General features: G+C 37.5%; 1 protein-coding gene across 1 annotated transcript; it reads right to left on the reverse strand.

Annotated features, from left to right (window-relative positions):
• Window positions 1–1,499: 1,499 nt before the first annotated feature.
• LOC113308046 (DNA-directed RNA polymerase I subunit 1-like) lies at window positions 1,500–13,984 on the reverse strand. Its single transcript, XM_026556516.1, has 21 exons — window positions 13,710–13,984; window positions 13,386–13,555; window positions 12,686–12,845; window positions 12,205–12,513; window positions 11,589–11,852; window positions 11,306–11,476; window positions 10,082–10,244; window positions 8,785–8,978; window positions 8,354–8,617; window positions 7,843–7,931; window positions 7,601–7,748; window positions 7,258–7,476; window positions 6,832–7,104; window positions 6,595–6,736; window positions 6,296–6,501; window positions 5,300–5,502; window positions 4,825–5,023; window positions 4,450–4,727; window positions 3,666–3,806; window positions 2,472–3,291; window positions 1,500–2,207 (listed from the first exon to the last, which is right to left on the reverse strand). The coding sequence occupies exons 1-21, from the start codon at window positions 13,722–13,724 to the stop codon at window positions 1,677–1,679; spliced, it is 4,959 nt and encodes a 1,652-aa protein (XP_026412301.1). The 5' UTR covers window positions 13,725–13,984; the 3' UTR covers window positions 1,500–1,676.
• Window positions 13,985–17,341: the final 3,357 nt, after the last annotated feature.

Raw genomic sequence — 17,341 nt, forward strand, 5'->3', positions numbered from 1 at the left:
ATTTTACTTACTATACAGAATGAGCACTGGTATAACAATTATGGTCAAATATTTTACTATATAGAAGGGTATACATGTTTGTGCATCGACACGGCGACTGACATGGTAAACACAGGTTCAATAAAGTTAGGGTTAGGTTCATGTTATGAACATTCTTATGTTTTGTGATTTCTCTTGTTAGCTAGTTCGATCTAACTAGGCTGCAAAAATGTCAAAATTCTGAAATCGTGTAACTGCTAGTTACACATGCCAATTGGATGTGTAACTGCGAGTTACACATGCCAATTGAATGTGTAACTGCTAGTTACATGTGGTAATTATATGTGTAAAACTTAAGATTTGTATATCTTATGTCATGCATTCATATTTTTTTATGTTCTGGTCTGATACTGGAATACCAATCAGTCTTTCCATGCATAAATATTGATTTATTCATCTCTTTACAGGCTACCCTCTCTGAGCAGATGAGTTAGGAGGTATGATTGCGTAAGACTTGAGATGACAGAGAAGAATATGAAGATCAATTGATGTTTTGGATTGGTGTGTCAATCTGCAGGTGTTGATTATTAATATTACCCTCAATTACACTACATAGATGCATGTGTAACTCTCAATTACACTAGATAGATGCATATGTAACTCTCGATTACGCTAGACAAATGCGTGTGTAAATTCTAGTTACACATGCTAAAAAAATTGTTGTAAATGAATATTAAAGTAATACATGTATTTTTTTTTTATGTTCTTTTTTTGATGTCTATTTTTTGCATATATATGCAAGTGTAACTTTGCATTACACATGCCATAAGGATGTGTAACTTCTGGATACACATGCCATATGCATGTGTAACTTATGTTTACACATTCACACTGTACTTTAATAATTCGGGGCCTAGATTTAATAATTTTGGGCCTAGATTTAAACTTTATTTAATTATGGGCTTGACAATATTCATAAGGGTATATCAAGGTCTTTTAATAATTCGGGGCCTAGGTTTAAACTTCTTTTAATTAAGGGCCTCATATTATGGGTTATCCATGGGTGGGGCCTGAGCCTAATTTTCCCTTATGGTTTAAGGACATTTTGGGTACCAAAAAAAATCAGATCGGTGGAGAAAAGGACTAACTCGTCCAAATTCTGGACTAAACTGTCTCGGGGGGGGGGGGAATTTTGGACTAACCAATACTAGGCTTGGGGCGACAGGACTAGAGCGTCTAAAGCCCACTAACTTTGGGACTAGACGTCAATTTCTACATAAAATAATCCTGACTCATAGGAACATCACCGATTCATATTTTTGAGTAAAATGAGTCAGATGTGACTCAAAAAACAAACATATTGAGTCAGATTCAAATAAATCAGGTGATTTTAGTCAGATTCAGACGAGGTTGGTGAACCAGAAGAAAACAAACAAAGTGAAAGTCAACACTATCTTTTGGTACATCATTTGCTTCCACTGGTCACAAAGTTGAGTGTTTTAAGAAAAAGAAACCCAAAATCTCAAACAACAGCCAAACATATGCCTTGATAAATGAAGAACAACATTTTGCATCAGAATTTATATGTCCCCCACCTTACCAGTTCCGAAAACTCGGAACAAAAGTTAGATATGCTGATAACAACAGCAACGAAACAAAATTGCAGGGATTTGTAGGATCCGTTTATACATACAAAATCAAAATACCTGTTGTAACAAATCAAAACTGCCTGTTCCTACTTTTACAGGCAAACCAAGGCAAATCCTTGCTGATGGCGACTCTAAATCGTCAACCTCGCCGTGATATGCAGCATCAACAATGAATTTTGCTGCCGTCTCAAAGGACATTTTACTAAAAGGTGAGGTAGAGCTGGCAATTCCATACCTACTGAAAGGACGTATTGCACCTGTCTGGGTCATGTAATCGGCAATCAGAGTTAGGTGTCGGATGTTGACTTTAATCCCATATGCGTCAAAAACACCTTTCACTTCATTTATAATTGTAGCTCTAGCGGCTTCCACTCCGTATGTTCGAAGAACTGTGTGCATATCATTTGAGACAATATGATTGATGTCAAGATCATCTATCATGTCCCAGAAAGCACCGAAATCTACTCCGGCTGTCTGTAGTGCTGCGAGTTTAGCATCTCTGTTGTGGTCGATAACAGAGCATCGCTCTATGTTTCCTGATCTTTTTATGTAGACGTTCTTTGCTGCCTTTTCGACAACCTGTAGCAATATTTAAAACAAGTGTTTAGCATTGATCTCGTCATATCTATGAAAGAAATCAAACTTTTAGATTATGTCGATGTGAATTCTGATCAGAATAAATTTCCAGATAAAAGGAGGACACAGAAATCATTAATAAAAAGGACAATTGCGAACTTTCAAACTGCTGTACAGCGCAAGTACATAATTACGTGAAAGTGATAAGACCAGGAAACAAACGTGCAAGGCCAGTCACAAGAAAATATTAGTAGATATGAATAATACCTTAGATAGTATAATATGAGGTTCATCGGTAAATCTCAAATGGACTTCAAAATCCAACCCCTTAGCTTCTACAAAGAATACTCTATCGGATTCCTTTTTCGTCCGCCTTGCTTTGGCCACCTTTTTCGGTTTGGCTGCAGATCCTGGTTCCCTCTTGTCTGATGACTTTGATGCTGGTACAGATTTTGGTTCTTCCTCAGCATCAAGTATCTGAGGTTCGCCATCCGTACCTTGGTCATTTTCTTTATTCCCAACATCATCACTTTCACTTTCACTTTCCGAGCCTTCAGCATCTACATTCTCAACAAGTGAAGTCTCCGTTTCCATCCCATCTTCGCCATAATCCATCTCATCTGTAGCTTGTTCTTTTCTTTTCTGTGCATCAACACCAAGATCTTCTGCTTCGATATCATTGGCATCCCCTTCATCGTCGTCATCAGTTTCTTCCCCTGTATTATGTGATTGCTTACTAGAATCATCCTTATCTTCCTCTTTCTCTTTCTCTTCCTCATTCACAACTTCAGATTCCCGACCCATATTTGTAATGCCACTGACTTTGAATACCATGATCAAATGATTTTCTATAGAGTCTTCCAACTCCCTCACAAATAAAACATCTAAGGTCTGCATACAGTCTTCAAGTGTAATATCCATATAGGGTGGGAAATGTTCAGGTCCAAAGACCTTGATCTTCAGCTTAAAAACAGTTGTGACCTGCTGTTTATAAACAGAAAAGGGCACAACGTTGACCTCAATTTTCTCAATTATGTCAGCTACTGTCACCTTCTTTAACTTTGCAGCCAGGCGATCAGCATCATCTCTGCAAAAGGTTATATTCCATAAATGTAAGAGCATGCAATCCAGGCACTAAGTTGAGATTCAATCGATAATTTTGGTCATGTTAAAGGGTATTTAACAACAGAATGAATGATTGCTCCAAATTTCTTCCAATAAACAGGATACAAGCTGACACCTGTGAATTTCAAATCCTTGCGTACTCTAATGATGGTTAGGCAAGGCATGGTTTGAATAAATTCATGAGCAGAAATCCTAGAATGAAGTCCGTACACAAAAATGAAATAAACAGTCGCTCCGGATAGTGATTAAGTGATATAAGCAACAGACTACAGATTCTAAGTTCAAAAGCTAAACCTATTGATAGGCAAGCAATGGTTGAATAAAGTGTTCACTTACCTTGTCTTCCCCTTCCGCAAGGGGCAGGTCATAACAGGAGTCTGGATTTTCTCAGAAGCCCTCATTAGAATTTCTTGCAACCGAGGGACACCCAGAGTGACGTTCATTTCACCTTGACCGGCAAGATGGAAAGTATTGAGACTGCAAAAAAAATAAAAAAAGACACTTCAATATTTCAATATAACGCTCAAAACATGCCAACGGAAATAAAGGAAAAGGGTGATCCTCTATAACGTAAATCATCTGCAAAACAAACCAACTCCATTCAATAGCTGATAGTTCTAAGTATTATACTCAGGGTCAAAGAGGATGTCCAATAGTCTTATCAGGTTTCGTCCCCCCAGGTTGTCTCTTGTAAACGAGTTCATTTCACTACTAACATCGAATAAATAGGGAAACAATCAGTGCCTATTTCTTCATGCAAATTCAACTTGCCGTGTCTAGGCTATGCCCGAGATGATCCTCGCATTGCAATATAGGGTGAGATCTGACATAAAGGTGGGACAATTGATAAGGTTGAAGAGAAGGCTGAAAGATGATAATTAAAATCATCAGCTTCCCACAAGTACTGTTAAATCGGTAGATGTTACAAGCACCTAATGGCAAGGAATGAGACTACCAAAATCATGGTAATAGAAGACAGTTTATTATTAAAAGTGAGTGGTAGGTGAGTTTCAACTTAAGGCCATGGGTTCAACTCCAGACGACTTTACCATCTCTACTAGAAATGCACCTACATGATGATAAAAAATAAAGAAAAGGCGAAAGAAGAAATGTGTCTGACGTCATCTGAGTAGATGGCTCTCCTACGGACTGAGCAGCGAGAACACCAACAGGTTCTCCTGGCTGAGCAAGACTTCTAAAGTACTTAAGCTTCATTAACTTTAAAAAGTCCTTTTTCCTGAGCTGTAGAGATGCCCTCTGCTTCTTCGACAAACTAGATATAAACTCATTTATTTTCCCTTCAAGGGGCTCTGGCATGTGCTTAATATAATTATTGAATTTCATTACGAGGGCATCTTCGCAGCCACCACCAAGCTTATCAAGCACAACCTCCTGATTCTGAACAGAGAACAAATACAAAAAATCTGAATGTGTAAAACTAGCATTAAATTTGAGAACATCAAATGAAACAAAAAGATGACAGCAACTTTCTTACAGCAGCAAGTATATTGAATTCAGAAATGAAGCTAGTCTTATGGACATCCACACCATCTTCCCCATAACAGAACTGGACAATAGATCCATCAGAGTCACGGACAGTGTGATCATAACCGACTTTTAGACACTCGAGATTCTTTATAAGGCATCTCTGCAGGTATCCACTGCGAGAAGTTTTGACTGCTGTATCAACTAACCTGGCACCATAATTCAGTATGTTCATCAGAAAAAGGTTTCACTTTCTTCTCATCGAAAGGTTATCAATTAGAATGTTAAGGTACTGGTATTTGTTGAGTTTATTTTTTGTATCTTTATACTTGAATTACTGCATTATGAAACTGATATCACACTGTATTTGTTAAAGTACAAAGATTGCCTTGCCAGTTGGTGGTCCAAAACCTATAATACTCTGTAAAGGCCTCACCTTAAAACAACAGAAATTGTCAGTTATGGTAGAAAGAATTTATATTTACCCCTCACGACCAGCCATGCAATGGAAGTAATATTCTTGAGGGCGAAGACCGGTCAGAAAACGATCACTGATAAAGCCTCCAGCCCGTGATGCAGGATCCCACGGGTGAAAGCAAGGCAAAGTCTTACCAGAAACCATTCTAGGAACTCGTTTACCTTCTAGCTCTTGTTGGCCTAACAAAGAGGATATCTGTGTAAAGTTAACCTGTTCATAAAACAAGTCAATGTAGCGGTGAAGTTAGCCGACGAATAAGGACCCACACATAATGCAACCAGATCAAATTAGAACATTATCTATTATATTAGTCATTCACACAAACACGAAAAAAGTGGACCAAGTGTAAGTTGATTAAGAAAAAGTATAATTGTGATTTATAGTATTCTTCTTAAAACAGTTTTTTTCTCAGCAAGGTAAACATATAACACTACAGAATGACACTGCAGTGCCTTGCAGATTGTATGTGAACAAACGAAACAGCAGAACTTTCAAGAATTAGCAAATGTGTTTTCACAGCATATTTACTCCACTGACAGAGCAAAACGGAAGATACTGACACCAACCAACCAACCTCCGTATGGAACTATGCTTTCCATCATTAGACTGAACGAGCATAAAAAAAAGAACTATAATGAGTAAGACTAAGATTGTCAAAAAAAGCAGTGCAGGGCATTTAACATGTAAATGTAGCAACGAATGCAATAGCGAATATTTAGTACTCAATCTCACATAGATGCCAACTGCTTATAAACTAGTGCTGGTGCAATGGGAATAGCTCTAACTTTCAACTTTAAAATATAGTAAAATTTAAAAATGAAATAAGATAAAATTAAGTATTCCAAAATACTGCTAATCACCAAGAGTTTATATATCGAACGTAGCCACAGCACACTCTGGTGCTCTTGTCACCCTTTGCCCAGCTTATGTCCAAAACCAGCAGTAAAAACTTTTTACCCAAAGAATAATAGTTCCATGTCCAAGAGATTCAATTTCTACTCACCAAACCACCTTTTGCTCCAGTTGTAGTCATAAGGGAAAGACAGTTCTTTGGGAAGGGTTTCTGTAACCCCTTTGGAAACAACTCCTTGTTCACCTGTGAGGTTGTCCCGTTGAGAGCACTGGACATCATCCTATCTAAGCGGGTTGTTGCAGATTCAGCATTATTTCGTATAGTTTTTTCGGTCTCTGCTTGTAACGTCGTTGGATCTACAACGAAGACATTCCTTAGCATTACGGCCAAAATGGTTCCCATCAAACACAAGTACATCACAAAGCAAAAGTAGTTAAATTTAAACAAACCTATATCTCCATCGGCAGAACCAACAAACTGACAATGGACCTTTTTCCCAATTTCTTCACTTTTTTCAAGTATACTCGTCCTTTTTGTTTCCACATCAGGTATTATAAGAAGGTCATCCACTCCACAAGTGAAACCATGCATCTGGTCATACGCATAATATTGAAATGTGCATCAACTGACCAGGTAAAATAATATAAAATCAAGTCCAACAATGAAACAAAACAAAATAATTGTACCTGCAAATACAGAGTAAACAATCGACTTAGAACAGAAAGCAAAATCCCTGCTACATTCGAACCATAGAGCTCTTGGACAGTATGAACCAAGCCATGCTTTTCAAACTGATTCTTGTCAATCACCCCGTGCACCAACTCGTTTTTGTGAATGCGCAGCATGAATTCTCCACTTGAGTCTCCAAAATATTCAGATGGTACCTTCCCAGACTTTTCAATGGTAAAAGGAGCGAGTCCTCTGGTTCGAGTAATATGTTGTAATATTGAGCTTATGACCTGCAAAAAAAAGCAAATAGAAACCACATCAGATTTTTCTTTTAAAATCACCACCCAAAAAAAAATGTGTCATTTTATAAGATCATCTGTACTGGCAACACATAGTGTCCAGACAGAGAATGTACAGGCCCGTGTTAACAACTTGGTCTGCACCTGTTTCCCTGTCCACAGCGGCTCTGGTTTCCAAATAGCAGGTGGAGCGCCTTCTAACTCATCTTCAGAATTTATCATATATATTTTTTTGCGAGATGCACCACTAGATGAATTTCGAACAGCAGCAGACACCCCAGAACTGTAAAGAAGGTAGTTGTACTCATCTCGAGTAAAAAACGTGTCCTTCTTGGTGAGAAGTACAGCACTTATGATATGGTCCTGAAAGCAAAACAATTTGAAAAATCAGTTTCTCGCTTAATGGTTCAAATATATAGTAACACTTGAAGGTCGCATATGCGAGTGAGTGAACCTTGAAGGACCTAACAGTAAGCAACTATCAAACCTGAATTAAACCCCTTTTCGGTTCACCGCTTGTTGGAACAAGGTATTGGTTATTTGCATTCACAATATGGTAACCTTCTGCACGTGAAATTTCATCTTGAGGGAAATGAACATTCATTTCATCGCCATCAAAATCAGCATTGTAAACACTACAAAACATACAGCAAACTTTAAGCCCAGTACCCAAACATATGCAATGCATCTTTAAACAGTCATAAAACAGAGGAAAAAAGGATATTAAACCTGCAATTTGCGTAATGCATACGTAGTGTTTTCTCCCCTTTCAGAACACGGACAACATGAGCCATAATACTTGGTTTGTGAAGTGTTGGCTGTCAATAATAAATGAGTCCAGATAAAGTGAGCCAAGAAGCAATTAGAAACACTTCTCAAACACTAAGAATTCAGATAATTCCAGATAGTTCATTTTTTCACCATAATAAACACCTGCGGTATCACTCTCTAAGTAGTTCTCTTCACACTCTTTGGATAAAAATTTACCTGATATACAATGGTTTCTCATGTAACAGGGCAGTAATATTCTCACATTCCTATTAAATAGATAGGAGAATATACACCTGATGGTTATTGGTCCAACTAATTCAACAGACTCTTCAACCACAACAGTGAAAGATGTAACTCACTTGTTGGTTAAACCTAGATACACAATATACAAAAAAAATGCAATATACAAAACAGAAATGTTCATCTAACAAGAGACGAACTCATTGAAATTTCTCAAGATATGCTGTACCTGTCGATTGACGAGCACTATATCTCCATCTCGTAAATGGCGGTACACCACCTTTCCTTCAAGTTCTTGCTCAACACTCCTGCCAGTTTGTGTAAGGACTCCTCTCGAAGTGGGTAACTTCCTTGCATATGCAAATCGCTTTTGCTTAGCTTTTGGCAATTTAACACTTGAATACTTATCTACGTAGTGTGTAGCTCCGGGATGTTCCTCACCGCCGGTGAGGATAGCCTCCTTCAGTTTGTTAACATTCCAAGGCGTCACTCTCTGTAGAATCAAGAAATGGACTAAAATGAATCATGTTCAAGCAACAAATCCAAATATAAAGGCGTACCAAAACAGGTTGTTTGAGAATTAGAAAGGGCGTTCCAAATTTCAATCATGAATGAGGGAACACATGATGGTGATGAAAGACGAAAAATGTTAATCCCCACCTCTGGATACGTCAAATTCAGTGCAAAGCAAGGAGGAATTCCAATTTCATTGACTGCTAAATAGGGATCTGGAGAAATGACAGACCGACATGCATGATTGACCCTTTTTCCCATCATTTTTTGCCGAAAAAGACCCTCCTTCTTCTCCAGCAGCTGACATATTCCTCCATTAGCCGCACTATCCTTGGCACCTCCTGAATAATGAAAAAATTTGTAGCAAATAAGGAGATTAATTTACAATGCTTGAACTGTGATGTACAAATATCACTGAAAATACATATACAGACACAGAAGAAAAGAGGAGAGGTTAACTATCACAATAGGAGGGTTATGAGGGAAATTACGTCTATCGGAAGAGACTACATTAAAGAGAAAAGAGAAGGGGGGGAAAATGCAGAAGTATGGAGATGCACATTGTCTGTGATCTGTTAAAGAGATAAGCCATTGAAAGGGTGAAAGAAAATTGAAATTGAATAGATCAAAGAAAACAAATTAACATTGGAACATATCTGACAGTCAAAACACTGGGAGGTATTAGTTTGGATGATTGGGTCTCAAACAACCGTTACATATCAGATGAAGAGATGAACGATTGACAAGGGTAAAAGAAATTGAAAATTGAATAGACCACGGAAACAAATGGACACTAGGAGGAAGAAAAAACCACATTTTTGTATAAGTTAAACAGTGTAAGGTTTTCATTTAGACTGCAAACAACCTTGAATCGATCTCCCGTGGATCTTAGCAAGACACGTGGGCTCCCACAAAAATATGCCAATTGCCAGAAACCAAATTCAGAGGCATTAAGCCCACCATACAACCTCCCTAGAACAAACTTTTTAATAATAACAGTAACGTATATTTAACAAGAAAGACCAAGCCAAGAACAAAGACACTAACATTAATAAACCTTGGACATTGAGGTGGCTCTTTAAAGTATGACAATAGATGAGAACCTTCCCTATGACTTCTGCTGACATGGATGCAGGACATACAAAAGGTATTTACAGAAACTTAACTAAACAAGTGTTTTTACAATTATTCAGCTATGTTATGTGAGTCCACTGTTTCACATGGGTGAAAATTTTATAACAACAAAACACAAATGCCTTGGATTTCAATTCTAAATGACCTAAAACATCGAATCACTGAATTCAGATATGACAGCACTGCCCTTATGTTCTACAGCTGCCTTTCACTAAGTAGGCATCATATATGGTGAAATAAATAATGCCATACTTCTCAGGTGCATAATGGGAAAGAAACCAAGTAAGGGAGCAAAGAGTAACAACTTTACCTTTGACAGCCTTGCTATCATATAAGACATTTACATTTTTTTGAAGTTCCCTCCATTGAGTAACAAATCGAGTGTCTTCTGAGCTATTCATGTGTGCATTGGCTAATTTGATGTTGGACTCTAACACTTTACCCAACAACACAGTTTGGGGATGATCGGACACCTAAAATAGGATTACACTGATACTCGTAAACAAATTTCTCATGAATGAAGAATGAAAACATAAGTATCTGAAGATTGAAAAGCTATACATGTCAAAGTAGTTGCAATTTGCAAGTCATATATCACATTAATCCAAGAAAAATTAAAAGAATAAGTGAGTGGTGTGGTTACCATTCTTATGTGCTAACAAAGAACTGTTGAAATCTAAAAAAAGCTAATTAGAATTCATGACTTTATGATATTTATTGTTTATTCGATACAAAATAAAGATGACAAAAATGATAAAGCATACTTGCAATAGAATACTGTGACAGGACATGACCTACAGAGCCTAGACTATGGTTCCAAACTGACTGATTTTCATTTATACAATTGTTGAAATTACAAGATAAAGGATATGACCTCCACTGAAAAATACACGAGAAAGTTGCTCGGCCAACATTTGAGAATTTATACTGAATGATTTCGCTCTAGCTATTCACACCAAAACCTCACAATCATATTGTACAAAATAGGAAACCAAGTTAACACTAATCTGTTAGCTGCACTGATAATCAACTAGTTGGCCGCATCAAAACAGCATACAGATGCCATCAGTCGTGTCAATCAATAGCTAATCAATAGACATGTCTGAGGCCCTGACAGAAGGATTCTATGCTCAAAAGGGGTTTGTGGGACGTTTTGAGAACAGCATGCGACTTGCTTGGCCAACATTTGAGAATTTATACTAAATGATTTTGCTCTAGCTATTCACACCAAAACCTCACAATAATATTGTAAATAATAGGACACCAAGTTAAACACTAATCTGATCCAAACAGCATATAGATGCCATCAGTCCTGTCAATCAATAGCTAATCCGGAATAACAACCCTAAAGACATATCTGAGGCTCTGACAGAAGGATTCTATGCTCAAAGTTCGCTCAAGCAATATATTATGTTTAAAGGTAAGGATATAGTTCGCATCAGTCGGTGTGAAAAGACGAATGTGGGGAAGGAAAAGGAAAAGCAAAAATAAGATGTCCTACGCATGCAGCATAAAAATAAAATATAATACTCACCATAGCACCCTTAGAGGGGGGTCGGAACTTGACTGGAGCTACTAAAAGGGCTTCGATGAAGAACATAGAGTAACTACTTCTCTTCTGAGTCATTCCTTGTTGCTGAATGTCACAAATGAGGGAACAGATTTGATTCTCATTTTCCCACACGAGCTTCATATGATCTTTCGCCTGTTGTTGCACATAATGTCTTAATGAAATATAAACAAGAAATGCCATGTTGATTCAGAACAACAAACCAAGTTACAGCAGATGCCTACTAGTAGCAAGGAAAAAAAATTACCTCTGATGGTAAGAGGACACCCGAAAAGAAATTGCTTTGCTTAAGGTATTCGGAAGGAGGTCCAGACACTCCTTTGTTTCTTGATTTTTTACCAGGACTCAGTGTTCTATTATAGACAGATCCAGCTGATTCCACGTCCTCGGAATCTGAAACACCAGAATGCCTTACCTCTCCAATCACATCTTGTTCAGCTCCATCATCGAATGATTCGTTCAGCTCAACTCCTTGTATAACATTTGCTCGAGTAGAAGCTTTTGACATGTTCTACAGAGAAAATCAACAAAAAAACAAAGCGGTGATCAGGTGAATTACTAGAAAACCGATACCTCAACAATCTACGCACTAGCGAGAAGATTATAACAGGCTACCTACATTTGCATAGTTGCATCATAATATTATTTCCGAAACATAATAACCATTACAGGATTAAGACAGACCGATTATTATTTCCCTTTTGGAGGCATTACCTTGAGGTTCTTAATGCCGGACCTATTACAGCTTTCACGGCAGGCAAGGCAATTCATTGATTTGCACAAAATATAAAATGAATATAATAGTTCTTAGTCATGCAGGTTTCTAATAATCCAATACAATGGAGCACTACTGGAAAACATACCATGTAGAACCAACCAAAAGTTGGACAACTGATTCTGGGATTTTTTGCAGAACACCTACGGCATGCACTTGGCTTAGACCCCAACAAACCGTCCAGTACGGACATAGCCTCAGAATATTGAAGTGACGTCCAGTGGTGCTGCTCGGAACTCTGACTGTTGTTATAACTCACCTCGGATGGCTTGGTGGTGCATGCTGTCTGGTCAGAATCACTTTCCTCCCATGCAGAACACTCAGCCATATCTAAGTTTTTGGCCCCGGTAATATCACCCTTCTTAATAAGTTCAAGTTGGGCAACACACTTTTGAACCTAAAACAGGGAAATGAAAAGATTATCATAGTGTCTAGGATAATGAAAAAGATATAGCCCAGGAAGTTTAGCATCTCAGACCAACTTCATTGTTGTTTCTGCTTTCTCAATAAATAAATAAATAAAATAAAAAAAAATCATCTAGCAACCTCTAGCATATACAGCAAAGTACCTTTTCCTTTTCTATCCTAAAATGTTTGCAAAAGAAGCAAGTCCTTTCGAGCAGTTGGAAGAGAGTCCTGACTAACAGGGGATTGTAGACTGGTACCGCAAGGTCAATATGGCCACAATGACCGGAGCACTCAAAATAAGTCTGGCCACATGATCCACAACTATAAAGAAGCAAATAAGTAACTGCATCAATCACCGATTAATCAACATAGAACAAATTCATTACATTTTGAGATATGAATCAGATGATATGTAAAGCAAACATACGAATTGGTTGTATCCCATTTCAAGTCACAAAATGAAATAAAAAAATTGGTGATTATGTAGGATTAGGAAGGAACTTCCAGATGTGGCTCGATCAATTTTGGTGTTCAACCTTCCCATATCCTTGGGAAATGCACAAGTTATGCTTACTACACAGTACAGAGCAACGAAGTCATTTTCACAATCCGAAACCCACGCATTTCATTTCCAACTAAATGTCTCATTTCGAGATTGTTTGTCTTTGCTAATGAAAACTGATTGTGAACAGTACCCACTTCTCTTGTAATACCCAAACCATCATTGCACATTTTTAAGAGATTATGTAACTAACTGAAATTAGGCCCTGTATATGACATTAACTGAAAGTAAACAACCTTGAAAGTGCCACATGAAACAAGAAACAGTTTGAATCAGTTTGAGAAAGAGAGAGAACATACAGTCCTTTATCCTCTAAGGGTCCCATTGCAGGATCATACAAGCCATTGGGATAAGCTACGTCCAGGTTATTATAAAGAATGGGGCATGTAACCTTCTTCCTACTCATTTTTCTAACCTCTTCATCTGTTAAAAAGCTGAAACTAACAAACTCTACTGCCTCCGTAGCACCCTGCATCAAAACAAAACACATACTCAAACCCTAGAAGAAAAAAAACTAACAAATGATATCAACTGTAAACAACATAATTACCATTCTGAAACTAAGAAAAGAAAAAGAAAATGAATTTTGACCAAACGGCAGAAATAAAACACTTCGAACTCACCTCTGTAGTAGTCATCTAGGCTACTTCTTCTGAAGATTGTGATTTCAACGAATATGTCGAATCGATATATAGGTAAATAAATACTGATCAAGAAACAGACAGTTTAAATTCTAGGGTTTCAGAAAACGAGAAATTCAGAGGCGGACGGAGAAAGCCAATTCGTATTTGAAGGTTTCGTCCACAATCCAAAGGGGTTTGGCTGCTCGTCTCAAATGGGAGACTGCCTTTCTTCTATTATTTTTTGTCTACCCATAAAACCTTGTTAAACCCTAGAGAGACGCACTGTAACTTTATTTTTGTTAGTTCAGTGTGAAAACGTATGGTTTTCGTATATACGGTCGGTGTTCACTCCTTTTTCTTTTGTTTGTAAAAATACCTTTTAAGGGTGTATTTTTTATACAAATAATTCATATTCCCTAATTAGATGACCTATACCATAAATAAGTGGAGTGATAGATTGGTATTATTTATATAGGGATTTTTATAAAGTGCCACACTTCCAATTTACAGTTTAAGAAAATGCCACCGTTTTTTCAGAGTTTATTAAATGCCATACATTCGACCTTTTCCATCCCATTTTTTTCAAAAGAACAGTTAACATCCATTAGTGCATAGGTGGCAGTTATCCAACTTAGTAAATGACATTTGTGCCCTCGAAACAAAAGCCGAGAATTCAAAAACCATCACCACCGGTGGCTACATTCCATTGAGATCATAAAACCATCACTGTCATCTACAACCACAGCAGCAAATCCATAACAATCATGTACGCGAAATGGCTGAATGCCTTCTCTATTGATATCATCGTCTTTAAATGAGAATAATGTACAGCCTAAATTAGGCAACAAAATATACAGCTAATGCCATTGACTATTTAGCTAACTATTCTAAGTAATATATACAAATACATGGTAAGAAGAATAACTTAATTGGAGCCACAAATCTTGCAAAGAATTCCTGAATTAACGTCATAATTACTGCCATTGATAATCCAGTGGGTAATTCGTTTTCTTAGGCCTTTCGTCAAACATGTTATGTGCGAAACTTGTAATTGGAAGCTAGCACATTTCCTTGTAGTATGATTTCTCTTTGGACCTGCAACTTCGAATTCCATACACACCCATACTCATAAACCTTCTCAGACACACAATAATAGCTTAGTCTTGCATTATTCATCATCAAAAACAACGGAAGCAGTAGCACCATTCCATGTTCTCTTGGTGCTTAATTTATCCAAACTTTCAATTTAGCACAAACCCGTCGACCCTAATCCATCAAAGACGACTCTTAATATTTGTTCATCTCCTCCATTGATCAATGAGTCGTAAGATGATTAAATCAATTACAGATTTTGCACTAATTCAATCAATTACAGATTCAACTCAGCCAACACAACTCAAACAGTTCTTAACAATTCAAGGCCACCAGAATCATCTCTTCGATCTGCTCCACCATCTTTGTTGGCATCAGATTGCAATTCGAGCAAACCCATCTCCTAATTCGTACCAGAACTCAGAACCCCTTTCAATTTGTTCTTGACCATTTGAGCAGCAACCAATTCAGTTTCTCCGTAAACTGTAGCTTTAAATCTCTGTCCTAACATTCATCTATTGTATACACACTCTGCAACACCCATTCATGTAGCTTCATAACTGCAATTTCTCAGATCCATTTCCCTTAATAAAACAGCAATACCTTGAGCTCGATCTCCTGCAGTTCATGAACCTCATCTCCAATTCCTCTTCTTCTCCTCGGTGCGACGGCAACTTCACAGCAAAACCCAATCAAACCCTATTCTTATGTAAATTCCATCAGCAACCATCATCATTCTTTCTCTCTAACAACGATTCCAACACAAACCCATGTTCTATTCTTTACAAGCTCTTCAAACCCTTGTTTTTCATCTCTGAACCCATCTGATTTCGAGAACCCACTCATACTCAAGTTCCACTTCCCCCTGAAATTCTCCATTGTCTTCTCTCAAGAACATCACAAACCTGTTTCTTTACTGTTTCTTCTCATCCATCACCGAGATCAACAAATAACAACATTCACCAATTCTAGTATAATAGGGTTTTCAAGGGTAAATATGTAAATCGCGACAGATTCTTTTGACCGAGTCAGCGAAAAAGACCGAGTGTGTGGGTCCTGACGGAAAAACTAACGGTTATGGCATTTAATAAACTCTAGAAAAAACGGTGGCATTTTCTTGAATCGGGATTTGCAAGTGTGGCAGTTTGTTAAAAATCCCTACTTATATTCATTAGATAGGTGTTTTAAAATGCTTTCCGATGATACAAAATTTACGAAAATCCGTTGTATAGTTTGAGAGATAAATCATTTCTAAATTTACTAGTAAACTTTAACTGGGTCATCTAATTAGGGACGGAGGTAGTAATTAAAATGAACTAGTAATTTTTAGGTAATGAAAATTAACTAATTTTTGTGGTGGAAATGAAGGGAAAGACAAAGAGGCAGAGAGTTTCTATTGATTAGCATCAGCCAAATATTACATAGCAGAGTATGCTTTATATACAACTATGGTAAAACCCTAACTACCTAGTTGGGACACACATCTATGGGTCATAGGCCCTACAACACTTCCCCTTGTGCGGTCCAATAGAACTTCATACGCAGTGCTTCACATATAGTGCTTCGAATGTAATTCTTCAAATGTCGTCCTCTCCTTGATGACTTGTGCCGAAATAAATTGCATCATTAAAACTTTGACAAGGAAAAACCCAGTGGGATAAAACCTTGGTACAACTCTTCACATGTAGTACGTCACATGTTATCTCGTATTTTACATGTAGTTCATCACATGCAATACGATCTTCAAAGACCGACGAGTCTAAGTTAATTGCCTCGTTAAAACTTCGTCAGGAAAACTCAGAGGTACAAAACTTGAACTAAAGAAAAAAAGAGTACAATATTAAGCAAACTTAGAACATAGTTGGACTCGAATATGTTGCCTCATTAAAACCTTGACAAGGAAACCCAGTGGGACAAAACCTTGACGAAGGGGGAAGAGTACAACGTGACAGATGCAAGTAAAGGTGATTTGTTGCAGATGATCACTTTGCTTCGTTGAAGTTGATTAGTTGCTTCACAACTTCTTAGGAAGAAAATCCTTCTTGAAAAGACAATAGCCTTACTTGGGAAGTTAATTCCCGGTGTTTGTTGTTGTCTAATTAAAAAAAACCTTGCCGAGTAATAAAACTCTGTGGGAAAAAGTAGCCTCGGTGAAGGAAAATAGTTCAACACACCATTAGATGCTCCCGCTGATGTCAGACAATTTTCGTTAGTCTAATGCAGTCAAAAGGAGTTTATCACACTTTACTTTGGTGACTTGAACGTTTATAAAACCTGTTGTTGATTCTGGAAGTTACGTTGCTTAACGGACTGTCGCATTTCATTTCTTTGATTCAGATATTTTCAGTAATATCAACACGATCTTTATGTCTTCAACGTTCAACATACTTGATGTTTTTAGTGTTGTCTCGCTAAAAACCTTGTCGAGTAACAAAACTCTTTGGAAAAAACTATTCTCGATCGAAGGGAAAATGAGTACAACACAGCTTCAATTTCGAAGTAAAATATGTCGACATCATATCCTTGGATCCTCCCCCTGA

Source organism: Papaver somniferum, chromosome 9 (assembly GCF_003573695.1).
Source record: "Papaver somniferum cultivar HN1 chromosome 9, ASM357369v1, whole genome shotgun sequence".
Taxonomy (NCBI): Eukaryota; Viridiplantae; Streptophyta; class Magnoliopsida; order Ranunculales; family Papaveraceae; genus Papaver; species Papaver somniferum.